This window comes from Triticum aestivum, chromosome 2A (assembly GCF_018294505.1).
Source record: "Triticum aestivum cultivar Chinese Spring chromosome 2A, IWGSC CS RefSeq v2.1, whole genome shotgun sequence".
NCBI classification, from domain to species: domain Eukaryota; kingdom Viridiplantae; phylum Streptophyta; class Magnoliopsida; order Poales; family Poaceae; genus Triticum; species Triticum aestivum.
Window position 1 is genome coordinate 768652696 of NC_057797.1, and position 17837 is coordinate 768670532.

Below are 17837 nucleotides of genomic sequence, written 5' to 3' on the forward strand. Positions count from 1 at the left end.
GAAGTTTTTGTTTGGGTCTCATTTGTTATTGAGTATGGGAAAAACATTGGGCACTAAGTTTTTGATGATGGATTAAGTTATACCATCCCACCCAGGAATTTATTAGAAATTAAGTTTTGGGGATTGGATTAGAGATGCCATTACACTAGAAGGCATGTGAGTACTAGATTCGATATGTTCCTTTTTTTGGTTGTGCTCTACATGTTAGTGTTTTCCCGTCTTCAAAACAAGAACACAAAAAAGACTTGTATAAGTGGAGGCATTGCCTAAATTATTAATTCTCAAATTGGCATAATATTATCAGTATTATGGCCAATTTTGTGAAAAAGAAAGCCTTGACTAAATAGCCTATTATTGCATTAAGAAAACAAGTTTCACATTTACGTAGAACTTTGTCACGAGTCCTTCCATCAGAATGGATTCAGATGAATGGATGATGGGAGCGGCCTCATGATGGGGCTAGGTTTGTGGTCACGATTTTCATGGATCCGAGTGGTTGGGACCTTTGGGGATTTGAGGATCTTTCTAGACATTAAAATAGGCCGAGATTCTTTCCTCTTATGCGAGAAATAAATAGGAGATTCTTCATGTGTGACACGGGGAAGGGTGACAACTCATAACGGGACTGCTCGGACTTCAAGACACGAGGATGGACACTTGACCTACTAGATTCATCGAATCAACCAGCAGGCGCACTGGATCTTGTTGGTCTGTGTCACCTAATAAGAAGAGAGGGGGAAAATGTTGCTGAAATTTTTCGTCGGCCATCGCCCGCCGTCTCCCACCCATTGTTGAAGTCTTTATTGCTCACTCATTCAGTCATGGGTTAATTTTGTCATTTTCTCTCCCATTTCTCACCCCAACCGCAACCTACCTTCATGGGCGTCTCTTTCATTATTATTTTTGTTTTTCTTCCTACTTGTTCCACTGCCCCCTTCCCGCAACACTATTTCTGTCAATGGACATCCCACACTAAGTCAAACCCACAACTTGTAGTAATTGATAGTACTAATTGGCTTTCATGTGGTTGCCAAAGTTAGTAATGTTTTTCCCGCGATTCATGTTTCGACAGATGTACATTACCGCATGGAATTCAACCTTCCTGCGGTGTTTAGCAAGATCATCTTGTACTGGTCGGTAATATGCCTTTTCCCTCTAAGGTGTGGACCAATAGTCGTTGCTTGTATTTGCCCTCCCCATATCCATGACTATGAGGAGATGAGGAGGTCAGCATTCTAGACAAATATATCTCGTTGTAAAGACAATTTTTAGGATGCTCCTCTAATAAATTTATATTAATTGTCCATGTTTGTGTCATCCGATGGTAGTACTACTATTACCTCTTGGAAACTAAGATATGGTCAACAACCATGTAGGCTTAATATGGACTTCTATTCAAATAACGAAATAAATTAGCATGTTATTAAAGCATGGTGCTAAACTAAGAAATATATCATGTACAGTGCTAAAGTTTCTATGCCATTTTAATACATGCCACACCCTGCCATTGATTTTTTTGTTTGCGGGGAATAAGTAATTTTGTTCAAGCCTCGGCCTTATAAGGAAATCCAAAAACAAGCAAAAATTACAAGACAATCCTCGGGATCCCATCATCATCAATGCCTGGGATGAGAGAGTGGTGCGCCAATGCTCCTCTCTTCTTCAGCTTTGTAACCAGCGCCAACCTCTCCCGCGGGCGAGATGTTACCAAAGCTATGGTTCCAAACTAGCGCCCTATGAAATAGATGCCTGCGTCGAGACCATCACCTACACCCCCTGAAAAAGGTGGATTATACCCGCCGTCATCACTGGAGACACCGCCCGCACCATCCCAAGATCTAGCAGGCGTGCCCCTCCTCCAACGCACCTCCTCACCAACACTGCACCACCGCTAGAGTAGGAGGCAACATGACTACGATGGGGCCTAAGGATGAGATCCCTACCATGAGCGGTTGTCGACATTGTCGTGTTGACCCCTCAGAGGAAAATTAACCTTGTCGAATCCGAAGCTCCCTGAGCCCCACAAGCTGCACGCTCCCCATCGAAGCCCATAAGACAAACACATAGAGGAAGGAGTGGCGACACCCTTATTCACTCCGGCACCACCTCCGCCTCCACAACGATGCCAACCGAAGCCCTAGCTATCCACACCTTATCTACATGCCATAGGAAAGATCCGTGGTTCTCCCACCGAGAATTCTCGATATTTTGTTTTCATAGAACTTTAATTCTAGGTAATAGAGCAACAAAAATAACCACAGACCAATATGCCAAATGAGTTACTAATCTTTTTTTAAATACTTTATTTATGTATACATAGAATAAATAGATGAAGCGCACATTTGTGCTTTACTCCCTATAAATCCAATAAATTTCTCTCTTGGTGGCAACCAAGGGCCCATCCGCAAACAGAGAAGCGTGGAGGGGCCTTCCCGACAGTTTCCGGGCCTCCCCCATTTCCTCCGAACCAGACAACCTCAAAAGCGCAAGGCCTCCGCCGCCTCCGCTCCCCCCTCCACCCCACCCCCACCCACCCCCCATTGCCCCTCCCGTGACCGGCGCCGCCGCACGCATCCTCCACCCACCCACCCCCCTCACGCCGAACGCGCCGTACGCGCGAACGCCCGCCGGACCGGACGAGCCGGCGCGCCGTCGTGAACAGGGTAAGGCGATGTTCTCCGGCGACTGGACGCCGCCGTGCGGCAGCTGCTGCACCAAGAAGTACGCGACCCTCGTCCAAATCCCATGTCGGTTGCCCCCCGCGCGCCCTCCCTCTCCCTCCCAATCTCTCCCCGCGCAAAGCGGGTTCTTGTCTGTGGCTGATCGAGACTGACGGTTGGTTTGTTTGGTTGGTTGGTCGGGCGGTTGCCGTTTCGCCGACGCGCAGGGAGGGTGTTCTGCAAGAAGGGGTGCAACGCGGACGGCGACACCTGGGAGGAGTGTGAGTGCCCCTATGCCAACCACCAGCCGCCGAATGCGCCTGCCACAGTTATCTGTTTAATTGATTATTTGATCCGCTGGTTTGTTCTTGGTTTTAGATTTGTTTTGGTTATGTTCCTCGTCAGTTTTAAATCTGATATATGCAATGTGCTTAGTTTAGTATTATCTGTTGCCTTCCTGAAGCGATTGCCCTTGAAAATAGAGTGAATTATGTATGTGTTGTTGAATTGGCATTGTTCCTGGTTCAGAGTTTAGTAGCATTCGGCAATAGTCATTACCACAATTCTATTCGCACACGTAACAATCGTGGTTGACTGCGAACTGTTGGAGGACGCCTTTTCTTGTCGTATAGCGTAGATGTTCGTTACTGTATCCAGGGATGCGCTTCTTGTCGTAACGCGTAGATGTTCGTTATTGTATCCGAGGACGCGCTCCTTGTCGTATAGCGTAGACGCTCGTTATTTTTAAATATGGCTGTGTGTTTAAATTGTAGTTGTAATCAGTGGATTATTATTTGTTTTCCATTCTTGGTGCCTTGCTTGCTTAGGAAATTGCATTTTCTCCATTATTTCCATGGCCTAGGAAAGCTTGATTTTTTTTTGAAATAATTTGTTTCTGTTATTGAGAAAACTTGTTTCTCTTATTGAAACAAGCTCTGTTTTTGTTACAGTAAGGTCATCTTCATTACTTGCATATGCAAAAATTTGATTCTGGGTGACTGTAAAATAGCAGATTGTTGTGTTTCTGAGTAACTGTAAAATAGCAGATTATTGTGTTTTTTGGGTGAGTGTAAAATAGCAGATTGTTGCCTTTTAGTTTGTACTCTCTGTCAATGTGCAAGCTAACTCACACGCTGTCAAATCCTCAGGCATAGGTAAATGCACTGAAATATGCTACAAGGATCCGGTGTTGGAAGATCGCCAGTGGAGTGCCTATATCGACCGGTCACCAGGAGAGGACAGTTACTCTTTGGTGAGTTCTTGATCTGTTAATATAACATCTTCTAAATTGTTTCAGATGTCTTCTCATCACTGAACCCCTTTGACTATAAATACAAAATCTGTTATGCAACAACCCATTTACCTATAAATCTGTTTAGATTATACATACTCATGCTGGCCCTAACCCCATGTCCTTACAGCAGCAGAAGTACTAAGTTGCAATTTTCGGCGCCTGCACTGCAACTGTGAGAGTCTCACAAAATTAACCTGATCATACATAATTAGGTTGAATAGGAATGTGATACTATGCTGTGAAAAGTGATTTCAAATACTAGTAAACATTGATAAGTATGTGCCGTACAGTACACATTTTTTTCCGTGCAGTATATTGCCCTTCTGCTTACCATTTTTCTGTTCGTGGCCGGATCATTTAGATGCGTACACTTGGGATTGCTATGCATCATATGTTAGTTTTGGGAATTTTTTGTTGGGATCACTGAATCCTTGGTTTTCCCTGTATTTAAAATTTGTCCCAAGTGATAGCATGAGCCCTCAATTTTTCTGTTAACATGCAGAACACAAATCAGCAGGTAGATAACTCTGAATTGTTACTTACTGTCAAGTTAGAATGCCATAGTCCGTTTTGTTTGATTATTTTGGAAAATATGGCATGCAAATCTTAATGTGACATGGATAGTCTGCTCAGTATCTATCAGCTGGCTGGTTACTTATGGGGATCATTTTTATACATAGTTCTATGCCAGTTTAATGTGCAAGTTGTTTTGCTGCTAATTCCTGAATGGTGTGCAGTTTCCATATCTGCAAGTCTGTATGATTCTGTCTTACTGTTGAAAGCTCTGCATTAAATAGTTTTTAAACAACAGATTAGTATTTGCTTCTCCGTGATTTCTTTTTTTTTCTGACAGATTCGGTGACCAGTGTTTTTCTTTCCTAATGAATTCAATTTTTTTTCTGCTCACCAGGAGTGCTTCAACGCGTGCATCTCTGGGTGTGGATACAGGGTAAGTTAACGGGGTTCCGCGCGAGCAATATGGCTTCCTCTTTGTTTATTGTGATGATATAATTAACCACATGACACCAGATGTCTCACATTTGTGGTGTTGTGTTTTGCTTGTGTGATAATGACAGTTTGACATACCGGCGGAGAAAGTCGGGCTCATCAAGCCGAACAGGCCTTCCAAGCCCCCACCACCACCTCCTCCTGCGGTCGAACGGGCCAAGCCAGCCTCAGGGCCTCCTGCCGGGAGCGGTGAAGACGTGCCTGGCACATCGGCGTAGTCTATGATGATGCCAAATTTTCGTGTAAACTGTGGTAACTGCCGTCGTCAAATTACCCACCGTTGACCTTGGTTGTGATGGATGTTGTATGTTTGGGATGTTTGGCCCAACTCCAACCTCACCCTGGTGGGTGAGGAGTAGATGCTAACTATGGCAAAGCAAGCGTATATGGAAGGGAACGGGTGTTCCAGTTCCACCCAGTTAAACCTGTTGTTGTCCAAGGAGCAGTCTTCATCTTGGGCGTTGCTTACTCTTTTCATTTAACCTAGCTACCCAGCTGCTGAACAAAAGCACAAACAAAGATGGCATACGTTGAATATGAAATTCCCAACAATATCATCAACATTATTATCCAGGCACACGTTGCTAACAAAATTCTCCATTTGAAACATGCCGCATGTATAGAGTTTTTGTTAAAAAAGAAACTATTACCAGTATAGAAAAAAATGATTTCAGAATTTGGCACATTATCTATAAATGTTAGCTGGAAAAGGGCGTTTTACTAAAATCACTGTCAACAAGCAAGGTGCTTATCGTCCCGCGCTGCAAATAGAAGATACGTATACATACATTTAAGCTGCATCATAACCAAACATACCACAGCAGTAAGCCCATTGTTCCATAGCAGTAGCACGATCCACTTGTTATTAGTCAAGTGCGGCCGGAGGTCAGGAGATCGGAGGAGGCTGCCCTGCGTACCTGGCAAGGGTTCAAGTGCGGCCGGCCATCCTCCCGCGGGGAAGCCGGGTCCGCCGGCCCGGATTGGGCATGTCACATAACAAAGCGGTGGCAGTGGCGCCGCGGGAAATCCCTATTCGCCGCGCCCTGCGTCAAACTGCCGGAGCTTCGCACAGGCGAGCGACCGAGCACCGACTCGAAGATTTCGCGCGTACAACCGCCTCCAGCCAGACGTTTTTTTCTTCTTTTATCGGTTTTTCTGTTTTTTTGTTTCTGTTTCTTTATCTTTTCTTTTCTTTTTTTTTTGATTTCTTTTTTTCCTTTTCAAGGATACTTTCTCTTTCTTAAACTAGGTTCATGTTCCAAAATTGTTCTTAAATTTAGAAAAATGTTCTTGCCTTAAGACTCGTCTGGATTGTGGCCCTTGTGTATCGTCATCATTATTGTTCTTTCACATTTTGTTACCGTACTCTCGCTCGCTCCGCTGCGTTCGCTAGCCCAGCAGAAGCCCATCGCTAGCGGACAAAACAAAAGGAGTATTTATTACTTACAAACATTTTTTGCAACTAAAAGAAAAACTTACAAACTTTTTCCTTTTTGTCAGTTTTCCCTCCTTCCTCACAGCTTATATTATTTCTTCTTCGCGATTTCCTTCAGGCCAGACCATAGCTATGCCTGTGGTCCTCTGAAAAAGCATTGTCAAAAAAAGGCAGCGTGTACATGGGCATGTAAAAGGATTTCCCTTTTTCTTTCTCAAACAAATTGATATATTTGCGGTAAAAAAATGTTATTTTAGATAATGTTCATGAATTGCAAAACAGTTTGCAGACATAAAAAATATTCGTGAATCTTATAAAATTGAAAGTGTTTGAGAATTTTTAAAACATTCACAAATTTGAAAAAATTTCATCAACTCACAAAATGTTCATGAATTTTCAAAATGATCATGAATTCCAAAAAAAGGTCACGAGTATGAAAAAATATCGTTGATATAAAAATGTTTTATGAATTTGGAAGTGTTTGAGAATTTTTTAAAAGTTCTTGAATTCATAAAAAACCATGAATTTAAAATATTTGGGATAGAAATTGCTATTTCAGAAAACTCCAAAATAGTCCGCGCCTTCACGGAGATAAAAAAATGTTCGTGAATTAAAAAAACAAAGAACTGGAAAATGTTTGAGAATTAAACAAAAGGTTCACGAATTCAAAAAAATGTTCATGAATTTGAAAGATGTTCATGATTTGCAAACTGTTTGTGAAAAAAAATAATATGATTGTGAATTTTAAAAATGCTAACAAGTTTGAAAATGTTTGTGGGTCTAAAAAATACATTTTCAAGATACACTGAAAACTTTTAATAGAAAACAAGATGAACATTTTACAAATATGCGGTGAACTTTTTTTTAGATGTGGTGACCATTTTTGAAAATACAAAAAATTCAAAATCAGTATCAGAAAGGGCAAAAAATAAAATAATCAAATTTGAATATCAAAGGTGGACAAGCAAACTGGGTCGGATTAGTTGCTTGTTGGTGGTGGCAACTGTGTCAGTTGAGTTTCGCACTAGTGCAGTAAAGGCTAGTGATGGCGCGTTGACCCCGTGCCATCATTAACATATATACTGGTGGTGTGGGTTAGACACACCACAACTGATTTTTCACAACACGCCACCAATATACCATACAATAAAAAAATGACGTTTCCCTCCATCAGCAACACAGAATGACGACTAACATAACAACATCACTGGCGTTTGCACAACAGTTTAACAACTTAGCATAGAAGATTCAACAAGTTAGATAGGTAATCAACTGAGCACATAGCAGTTTTACAACTAATTAAGAAATATAAGTACTCGATCAACATCAACTTAACATTAAACAGTCAGTGATCACTCATTTAGGATTGCCTTGATCTTGCGTAGCTTCCGATGATTTGCATTGCTGATGTACGTGTCAAGCGTCGCTGGCATGGTTGAGTGCCCGGACCTGTTGCTGGTGATGGAGTCCGAAATGGAGGAGGTGCGTCGAGACCGCGTGTTACGGCGAGCGATGTTGTGAGGCACGTGCTGAAGCCGAGCGTGATGAACACGACGGAGGACTACTAGGTTGTCGGGCGGTACGATGATGCGACTGGCATCTTTTCGCCAGAGGTGGACGGCTAGCGAAGCATCGAGGATTGCTGGACCTGGTGCCGCTCTGATTACGACCACACGTAAGCGTCCAACTCCTTCTTAGAAGCGCGCAACAATTGATGTGTGCTGTCGGTATGGCTGAATGAGTCTGATAGCTGGGATGACGACATCACCAGGGGGCTGGTCTGGCATTCAGGTGTGCTTTAAAACGGGTTTGGTTTCAAGCTGGCGTCTGGGGTGGCAAAATTAGTCACGCGCACCTTGTAACAAGGATTTTGCTAATTGCTATCAAGTAAAATGCAAAATCGTTTAGGGGGGGGGGGGGGCATGCCCCCCCTCCCCTGGATTCATCCATGGGATGGTTCCGAAGAAGTTGTGGATGGATGGCGACGGGAAGCAGCTGCGGCAATGGCTGGTTGTGGACATCGAGTTGTTGAGGAGCAAACGGGTCATCGGCTTGCTTGAATCGCATGTGAATCCTGTTCACATCTAGCATTGCAGATGGATTTTTTTTCACTGTTGCAAACTCATATTTTTGTTGTTTTTAGCTTTGGTACCTCATGTTGCAACAAATGAAGGAGCATGAGAGGACCATATTTCTCAGGAATTCGATCATTTGCTTGGTACGATGCATTGATCAAGTGAAATCAAGTGACAACTTGGGCAGTATTTCTCTCTCTTCTTCCAACAAACAAGTTGACCATTCGGTGGTGGAGAGTTTTGGAGGTGGGAGCCGGACGTACCCTGAGCACGCGGAAACAACAATATCCAATTGTACTGTTCAACATTGGGACCGGCACCGTGAAGGTGTCCAAACTCGACCGTAAACATCATCCCCGGAGGGTGATATGATATCACCAAGCATGGTATTATTGTAGCACTTTTAATGTGAAAAATACCTAGTGTCGAAACACTTGGGGATCTAGTAGGTGAGCTTCTATTCCCTTAAGTTACATATATGTCACTTATAACCTTTCATGAGATATCCAATTCTCATCTAGTTTTTCTTTTTGAGAATCAATTCTCATCTAGATGAGAAATACAGTACTAGCAAAACTGTTTTTTTTATTTTATACCAATAACGTTTGGACATTTCGTTTCGCTTACGACTTTGGTCCCTTTTTTTAAGGGTCTCAACAAAGATTTTTATTTTTTACAACTGGCTCAACAAAGATCTAATTAGAACCAAAAATTACGGTAGTGTGTATCCAAACAAAGGGCAGCCCCAACATTCGACATAGTGTCAGAAAATTGTGTTGTGTTCCAGTGATACCCAAAGTTCTGTTTGCGTTGTTCACGCCCTTCATCTACACTATGCCAGATTCAGGAACCATGAATACATGTTGAAATTCAATCTCAACTCTTTTGTTCTTACAAACCAGGGTATATATATCTCTCCTCAACAGCAAAAAAAGAAGGTACACACAGCAAAAACACTCTATGATCAAAAACTGAAGCGCCGATGAAGTCCACACAGCAAACAAACAATGGCGCTCGCCGCGGCAATTAATCCTCCTCCATGGGCACTTCTGGAACATTCCACCTGTCCTCTTCAATCGGCTTGGTGATCACGGAAACAGGTGAGCGTAAGGGCAGAGTTAAGGACACAACCGTGTCACAGGACAGTAGAAAGGCTTTGATTGCACAGGAATGAAATCATTTGCTTGAGCGGATATTAACATGCAAATCAAAGAACTGGAAATTAATGGTGCAGGCAGTGAAGGATATATATCGACATATCGGTTGGCTTTTCTCCCCTGTTGGCGCTGCTCCGGAGCTCCCTGCGAATTTCTGGAGTCACCTGTATATACATGGACAGCGGCGAGCGTATTTCAGTAAAATAAGCAGCATTCCAAAATCCAAGATGCAGGCATGCGAATGGCGAAATGAGAGTCGTACCAAATAATGCTTCTGGTTATCTAACAAGCGCAAGAGTTGCTCCTTGTCTTTCTTCTCCAACTCATTCTTGTATCTGTTTAAAAAAATATTTAGCAACACATGGATGAACAAGTGGAAACTTTGCAACGGCGTCCATAATGGAACAATTTGAAATGAGAGGATTTCCGTATATGAACATTTTTCCCATTAAGCACTTTGCCCCAGTTATGAGAAAAGGTTCACAGAGAAGAAAAGCAGGTAAAGAGAACCTGCTATATTACAAGCACAGTAATTGTTTTGCTGAATTAAGAGTGATGCTTTTCAGATTAACCAAAATATGCCTTCAAACTTTACACATCCATCACTAACCTTTCCACAAAGGCGAGCAGTGACTGGTGCCATATAACAGGCATGCTCCTCTCATCGTCAAGAAACCGCATGAAATGGGCAAAAACAGCATCAAGTACACGGTACGGCAAAGCATATTTCTTATCCAGAAACAGCTTGATAAAGTAACTGCAAGAGAGATATTAATTAGCTTACAACATGTTCAGGGAATACAGAAAAGGAGATACATTTCAACCACTGTCCTACAAGAATCCAGGCATCTCAGCAAGTAAATATAACACAAACTATCCTCTTAGAAAGTATCAGGCACCTCAGTCGAATCCATCATGTTGCATGACAGAACTACTTGGCTTCAAAATTCAAATATGAACACTGCTCCGGAGCTCCCTGAGATACTGTAGAACAAGATCCTAAATTTTGAGGCGAAAATGATGGAATTCCTAGTGACAGCATGGTGGTCTCTATTTGGAACAATGTAATAACAGGCTTGTGAAAACCCTTTGGTCAAAAAGGCCAAGTCGTATAAATTGGCAGACAGACACACATGAAAGGACGTAGTAAAGGAAGTGCTGCTGTTTTTCTGCATAATATAACATCTGACTAGCTATAATATCTTTTACTGCAGCAAAATTTTATTTACTTATCAAGAAGTGTCATTTAACTAGTAATTGGTATTATCAAGAAAAGGCAATGCTTAGTCACAGAAGTATAAAGTTCATTGGGCAAAATTTGTGGATGTTCTTATACTACACGCAAACACACACACACACACACACACACACACAAAAGAACAGATTATAAGGTGCCACACTTCACCTAGTGGTGCCACAGTACTCCAAATCTGCTAGTTTCATTAATGCCGCGCTGCATCAAAATGATAAGTAGAGATAAGATATCAACTTCACAACCATCTTAGACAAGAATTTTACACCACATTAAGCTAACCTCGCATGGAGTGGAGGAATGGTGACTTTCTGGATAATACTACCAATAATTACTGCTTCACGCAGAGTGCAATTTCCTTCCTGCAGTCAGAAATTTGAGCTTATATAGTGAAGAGGAAAGGAAACAATACAAACTTCATTCAGATGCAAGTCTAACTAGCACTAAATGTGGATTATGGTACGACCAATGCATAAGCAATACAATCATACACCATACAAAATGAAACACAATGAATTTGCCACACGTCCTAGAAAATTCTCTACTCTAAAGTCTTACCTGACAGAGTGGCAGCAAAATTCCTTTGAAAAAGGCAGCAGGCTTGTAGAGGGATTTTTTCATAGACTGATAAAGTGCAAAATGGAGCCTCTTGTTAGTTTTTATGTCATGGCGAAGACGCGGCAGCAGAATAGCTTCGTAGAACCGCACGGCGTTCTTCGCGTTCATGTTTGAAGAGAAGAGCCGTGTTGCTTGGTACACTGCGTTAGGAGACCAGTTCTGAGGCTCAGTTAACTGCAGCACATCTGCCCAGCATTCCAACGATGGGATACGCTTGAATGCTTTGGGAATCTTGCCACTGGTGTATCGGCTCAAGAGCTGGCCAACCCTGCGTATGACAAATTCAACAATCAGCACCCCGTATAAAAACAACGAGAAGAAGCTCATCTGTGCACTGGAACGGAGCAAGTAGCATGGCACATACTCTTTATAGAGTTCAATAATTCGGCTGTCCAACTTGACAGCAGGCCGTCCTTCTGCACAAGCACACACAGACTCAGGAATTCCATACACAAAACATACACATTGGACATCCTATTTCAATTTACTCGGCATCCAAAATGCGATTAAACTTTACTCAAAAGGGTTCCTAATCGGTGCAATGGTCAATAATTGATAAGAGGCGTCAGAGTTGAGAATGGATGCCTACCTGTTGAGACAGTGGCGTCCTTCTCCCTGATCTTCTGGAGGATGATATCACCAAGCGATCGCTTGGAGGAGGTGTCCTTGGACATGAATGCGGCGAGGGCCTTCTCATCCTCCTCGTCGATCTCCGGCTACCAAAACCAGCAAACTGAAGTCAGCAACACCCAAAAAACAGTCCCATTTTACTATGACGACTGACGAAGCAAGGCAAGAGGACGCACCACGCCGCCGTCGTACTCGCTCAGGGCGTCGAAGCCGTCGAACTCGTCGACGTCCTCGTCGTCATCGTCGCCGTCGGCAGCAGGGACGGGGAACGGCAAGGACGTGGACGGGGCGGAAACAGCTGCGGCGGCTGGTGTGGCGGCGGCGGCGACGAGGTCGCGGGAGTCGGCGAGGCCCTCCTCCTGCTGCTGCTTGAGGGCCTCGCGGAGGATCTTGGCGCTGATGGAGGAGGGCACGGACTCCTCCTCCTCGGCCTGGTGGCGCTTGGCGGCGCCGGAGCGGCGGCGCTTGCCGGCGTCGGCCACCGCGTCGGCGTCGGCGCCGAGCGGAAGGCGGCTGCCCTTGGGCTGCTTCTCGGCGGACTTGCGCTTCTTCCCGGCCATGGCCGCTGGCTCGGGCCTCGGTGGTCGGCGGGGCGGCGGGGGACGGAGGGAGACGGCGGTGGCTGCGTGGTAAAACCCTAGAGGAGGAACGAGGATGGCGGATTGGCGGGTTTTGTTTCTCTGGACTTGTGGAGGGCTCGCTCGTCATTGCTGGGCCGGCTTGCTTCTTCCCCTTGCTTAAGGGGCCGGCCCATCATGCCTCTGTTTTTTTTTTGGGAACAATGCCACAGTTAGATGTGCTATTTTTATATCTCACAAAAAAAGATGTGCTATTTTTACCTAAAAAATAGAGAGGTTAGATGTGCTATTTACCCCTAAAAAAAGGATGTGCTATTTTTGACAAATCATCAGAACTAGTAACATTGTAAATAATGTTTCTAAAAAAAATAAACATTCTAAATTTATCTCGAAAAAATGTAACACATTCTAAACATGATAAAAAAGGTAAACATTCTCAATATGATATAATTGCACTGGTTCATAACTAGTGCCATTCTAAGACTGAATAGCACTACAGTACCTGTAATGGACATAGTGAACTATGCAGTTATTTTGAGCTGATGTGGTTACTACCTCATACACTGATGGGGTAAACATGCCACAAGATATTTTGGTATAGATAATAGAGTATTGAGTGCATGCCTCTTGTTTCAATTAAACAAAACACAATGCACAGTTTTAGTTTCAAGCAAAATTACAAATCTCTCTGGACAATAAGAGTACAAAGCGCTTTCCTATTATAGTATAATAGTACATCATATGAACCTTGAAATAAACATAAATCTACTTGTCTAAAAGCTAGGCACAATGGATATATTTCTCAAAGAATCAACCTTCTAGAATGCTTGCCATGGAAAACTACATGTAAAAGATGATTTAACTTGACATAGAGTCCATCACAGATTTGATGTCATTAGCGATATTCTTGGCATCTGTTGCAATACCAGCTAATCCTCTCCTCGCCAACCCAGCACAGTAGATCCCATTTTCACCTTTCCAATGATTCAGATATTTTTGGATGGGCAGTCCGTTGCCATTTAACATGCTCTCACCATTCTGGATTAAAAACACATAGACCTTGTTAGCAGATTTAATAAATGGTTACACCAAGAAAACAAACTCAGACATGTTCAAACACAAGCTATATTACCTTGAGCCACATATTTGCCGTGCTTTTGTATCCAGTTGCAAACACAATTGCATCAACTGACATTCTTTTATTGCATTGAAATTTAACTATGTTGCCCTTGATCTTACTAATGCTCCCTTGAACCTTTAGGAGATAAAAACACATTGATAACTTGGTGAAGGAAATATGCCCTAGAGGCAATAATAAAGTTATTATTTATTTCCTTATTTCATGATAAATATTTATTATTCATGCTAGAATTGTATTAACCGGAAACATAATACATGTGTGAATACATAGACAAACAAAGTGTCACTAGTATGCCTCTACTTGACTAGCTCGTTAATCAAAGATGGTTATGTTTCCTAACCATGGACAAAGAGTTGTTATTTGATTAACGGGATCACATCATTAGGTGAATGATCTGATTGACATGATCCATTCCATTAGCTTAGCACCCGATCGTTTAGTATGTTGCTATTGCTTTCTTCATGACTTATACATGTTCCTATGACTATGAGATTATGCAACTCCCGTTTGCCGAAGGAACACTTTGTGTGCTACCAAACGTCACAACGTAACTGGGTGATTATAAAGGAGCTCTACAGGTGTCTCCAAAGGTACATGTTGGTTTGGCGTATTTCGAGATGAGGATTTGTCACTCCGATTGTTGGAGAGGTATCTCTGGGCCCTCTCGGTAATGCACATCACTTAAGCCTTGCAAGCATTGCAACTAATGAGTTAGTTGTGGGATGATGTATTACGGAACGAGTAAAGAGACTTGCCGGTAACGAGATTGAACTAGGTATTGGATACCGACGATCGAATCTCGGGCAAGTAACATACCGATGACAAAGGGAACAACGTATGTTGTTATGCGGTCTGACCGATAAAAGATCTTCGTAGAATATGTAGGAGCCAATATGGGCATCCAGGTCCCGCTATTGGTTATTGACCGGAGACGTGTCTCGGTCATGTCTACATTGTTCTCGAACCCGTAGGGTCCGCACACTTAAGGTTTCGATGACAGTTATATTATGAGTTTATGAGTTTTGATGTACCGAAGGAGTTCGGAGTCCCGGATGAGATCGGGGACACGACGAGGAGTCTCGAAATGGTCGAGACGTAAAGATCGATATATTGGACGACTATATTCGGACATCGGAAAGGTTCCGAGTGATTCGGGCATTTTTCGGAGTACCGGGTAGTTACGGGAGAAGCAATGGGCCTTGATGGGCTTTAGTGGGAAGAAGAGAAAGGGCCAAGGGGCTGCTGCGCCCCCTCCCCTCTGGTCCGAATTGGACTAGGGAAAAGGGGGCCGGCCACCTTTCCTTCTCCTCTACTTCCTTCTCCCTTCCTCCCCTCTTGATGGACTCCTACTAGGACTTGGAGTCCTAGTAGGACTCCACATCCTGGCAGCACCAATTGCCTTGGCCGGCCTCCTCCTCCCCCATCCTTTATATACTGAGGCAAGGGGCACCCTATAGACACAAGTTGATCCACGTGATCTTATTCTTAGCCGTGTGCGGCGCCCCCTGGCACCATAGTCCTCGATAATATTGTAGCGGTGCTTAGGCGAAGCCCTGCGACAGTAGTACATCAAGATCGTCACCACGCCGTCGTGCTGACGGAACTCTTCCCCGACACTTTGCTGGATCGGAGTCCGGGGATCGTCATCGAGCTGAATGTGTGCTAAAACTCGGAGGTGCCGTAGTTTCGGTGCCTGATCGATCGGGCTGTGAAGACGTACGACTACATCAACCAAACGCTTCCGTTGTTGATCTACTAGGGTACGTAGATCACACTCTCCCCTCGTTGCTGTGCATCACCATGATCTTGCGTGTGCGTAGGAATTTTTTTGAAATTACTGTGTTCCCCAACAGTGGCATCCGAGCCTAGGTTTTATGGTTTGATGTTATATGCACGAGTAGAACACAAGTGAGTTGTGGGCGATATAAGTCATACTGCCTACCAGCATGTCATACTTTGGTTCGGCGGTATTGTTGGATGAAGCGGCCCGAACCGACATTACGCGTACGCTTACGCGAGACCGGTTCTCCCGGCGTGCTTTGCACATAGGTGGCTTGCGGGTGACTATTTCTCCAACTTTAGTTGAACCGAGTGTGGCTACGCCCGGTCCTTGCGAAGGTTAAACCGGCATCAACTTGACAAACTATCGTTGTGGTTTTGATGCGTAGGTAAGATTGGTTCTTGCTTAAGCCCGTAGCAGCCACGTAAAACTTGCAACAAACAAAGTAGAGGACGTCTAACTTGTTTTTGCAGGGCATGTTGTGATGTGATATGGTCAAGACATGATGCTAAATTTTATTGTATGAGATGATCATGTTTTGTAACCGAGTTATCGGCAACTGGCAGGAGCCATATGGTTGTCGCTTTATTGTATGCAATGCAATCGCGATGTAATGCTTTACTTTATCACTAAGCGGTAGCGAAGTCGTGGAAGCATAAAGATTGGCGAGACGACAACGATGCTACGATGGAGATCAAGGTGTCGCGCCGGTGACGATGGTGATCATGACGGTGCTTCGGAGATGGAGATCACAAGCACAAGATGATGATGGCCATATCATATCACTTATATTGATTGCATGTGATGTTTATCTTTTATGCATCTTATCTTGCTTTGATTGACGGTAGCATTATAAGATGATCTCTCACTAAATTATCAAGAAGTGTTCTCCCTGAGTATGCAACGTTGCCAAAGTTCGTCGTGCCCAGACACCACGTGATGATCGGGTGTGATAAGCTCTACGTCCATCTACAACGGGTGCAAGCCAGTTTTGCACGCGCAGAATACTCAGGTTAAACTTGACGAGCCTAACATATGCAGATATGGCCTCGGAACACAGAGACCGAAAGGTCGAGCGTGAATCATATAGTAGATATGATCAACATAAAGATGTTCACCATTGAAAACTACTCCATCTCACGTGATGATCGGTTATGGTTTAGTTGATTTGGATCACGTGATCACTTAGAGGATTAGAGGGATGTCTATCTAACTGGGAGTTCTTAAGTAATATGATTAAATTGAACTTAAATTTATCATGAACTTAGTCCTGGTAGTATTTTGCAAATCATGTTGTAGATCAATAGCTCGCGTTGTTGCTTCCCTGTGTTTATTTTGATATGTTCCTAGAGAAAATTGCGTTGAAAGATGTTAGTAGCAATGATGCGGATTGGATCCGTGATCTGAGGTTTATCCTCATTGCTGCACAGAAGAATTATGTCCTTGATGCACCGCTAGGTGACAGACCTATTGCAGGAGCAGATGCAGACGTTATGAACATTTGGCTAGCTCAATATGATGACTACTTGATAGTTTAGTGCACCATGCTTAACGGCTTAGAATCGAGACTTCAAAGACGTTTTGAACGTCATGGACCATATGAGATGTTCCAGGAGTTGAAGTTAATATTTCAAGCAAATACCCGAGTTGAGAGATATGAAGTCTCCAACAAGTTCTATAGCTAAAAGATGGAGGAGAATCGCTCAACTAGTGAGCATGTGCTCAGATTGTCTGGGTACTACAATCCCTTGAATCAAGTGGGAGTTAATCTTCCAGATAAGATAGTGATTGACAGAATTCTCTAGTCACCATGACCAAGTTAGTAGAACTTCGTGATGAACTATAGTATGCAAGGGATGACGAAAACGACTCCCGAGCTTTTCATGATGATGAAATCGATGAAGGTAGAATCAAGAAAAACATCAAGTGTTGATGGTAGACAAGACCACTAGTTTTAAGAAAAGGGCAGAGGGAAGAAGGGGAACTTCAAGAAGAACAGCAAGCAAGTTGCTGCTCAAGAGAAGAAACCCAAGTCTGGACCTAAGCCGGAGACTGAGTGCTTCTACTGCAAAGGGACTGGTCACTGGAAGCGGAACTACCCCAAGTGATTGGCAGATAAGAAGGATGGCAAGGTGAACATAAGTATATTTGATATACATGTTATTGATGTGTACTTTACTAGTGTTTATACCAACCCCTCAGTATTTGA

The 17837-nt window shown here is 43.4% G+C and overlaps 2 protein-coding genes and 1 pseudogene across 2 annotated transcripts; 1 reads left to right on the plus strand and 2 right to left on the minus strand.

Moving 5' to 3' along the window:
* The first annotated feature begins 2511 nt into the window (after positions 1–2511).
* LOC123186598 (uncharacterized) lies at positions 2512–5425 on the plus strand. The gene is made up of 5 exons (XM_044598335.1): positions 2512–2747; positions 2888–2941; positions 3809–3912; positions 4865–4903; positions 5031–5425. Exons 1-5 carry the CDS (start codon positions 2672–2674, stop codon positions 5178–5180), a joined length of 423 nt encoding a protein of 140 aa, XP_044454270.1. The 5' UTR covers positions 2512–2671; the 3' UTR covers positions 5181–5425.
* Positions 5426–9197: 3772 nt separating this feature from the next.
* Positions 9198–12781, minus strand: LOC123191071 (bystin). The gene is made up of 10 exons (XM_044603837.1): positions 12306–12781; positions 12089–12215; positions 11864–11915; positions 11440–11767; positions 11164–11243; positions 11035–11082; positions 10240–10386; positions 9892–9964; positions 9721–9793; positions 9198–9578 (listed from the first exon to the last, which is right to left on the minus strand). The coding sequence occupies exons 1-10, from the start codon at positions 12687–12689 to the stop codon at positions 9499–9501; spliced, it is 1392 nt and encodes a 463-aa protein (XP_044459772.1). The 5' UTR covers positions 12690–12781; the 3' UTR covers positions 9198–9498.
* A 784-nt stretch (positions 12782–13565) lies between these two features.
* LOC123191073 (probable indole-3-pyruvate monooxygenase YUCCA10) overlaps positions 13566–17837 on the minus strand; it is a 41830-nt pseudogene continuing 37558 nt past the window's right edge.

Bases quoted from the DNA above. Each gene is read 5' to 3' on its own strand.
- LOC123191071 (XM_044603837.1), bottom strand. From the start codon at position 12,689: ATGGCCGGGAAGAAGCGCAAGTCCGCCGAGAAGCAGCCCAAGGGCAGC. The intron at 12,216-12,305 runs GTGCGTCCTCTT...TGGTTTTGGTAG, and splicing joins GCGAGTACGACGGCGGCGTG to CCGGAGATCGACGAGGAGGA. The intron at 9,965-10,239 runs GTTAGTGATGGA...TTTTTTAAACAG, and splicing joins CTGCTCGCCTTTGTGGAAAG to ATACAAGAATGAGTTGGAGA.
- LOC123186598 (XM_044598335.1), top strand. From the start codon at position 2,672: ATGTTCTCCGGCGACTGGACGCCGCCGTGCGGCAGCTGCTGCACCAAG. The intron at 2,748-2,887 runs GTCGGTTGCCCC...GCCGACGCGCAG, and splicing joins GACCCTCGTCCAAATCCCAT to GGAGGGTGTTCTGCAAGAAG. The intron at 2,942-3,808 runs GTGAGTGCCCCT...TCAAATCCTCAG, and splicing joins CGGCGACACCTGGGAGGAGT to GCATAGGTAAATGCACTGAA.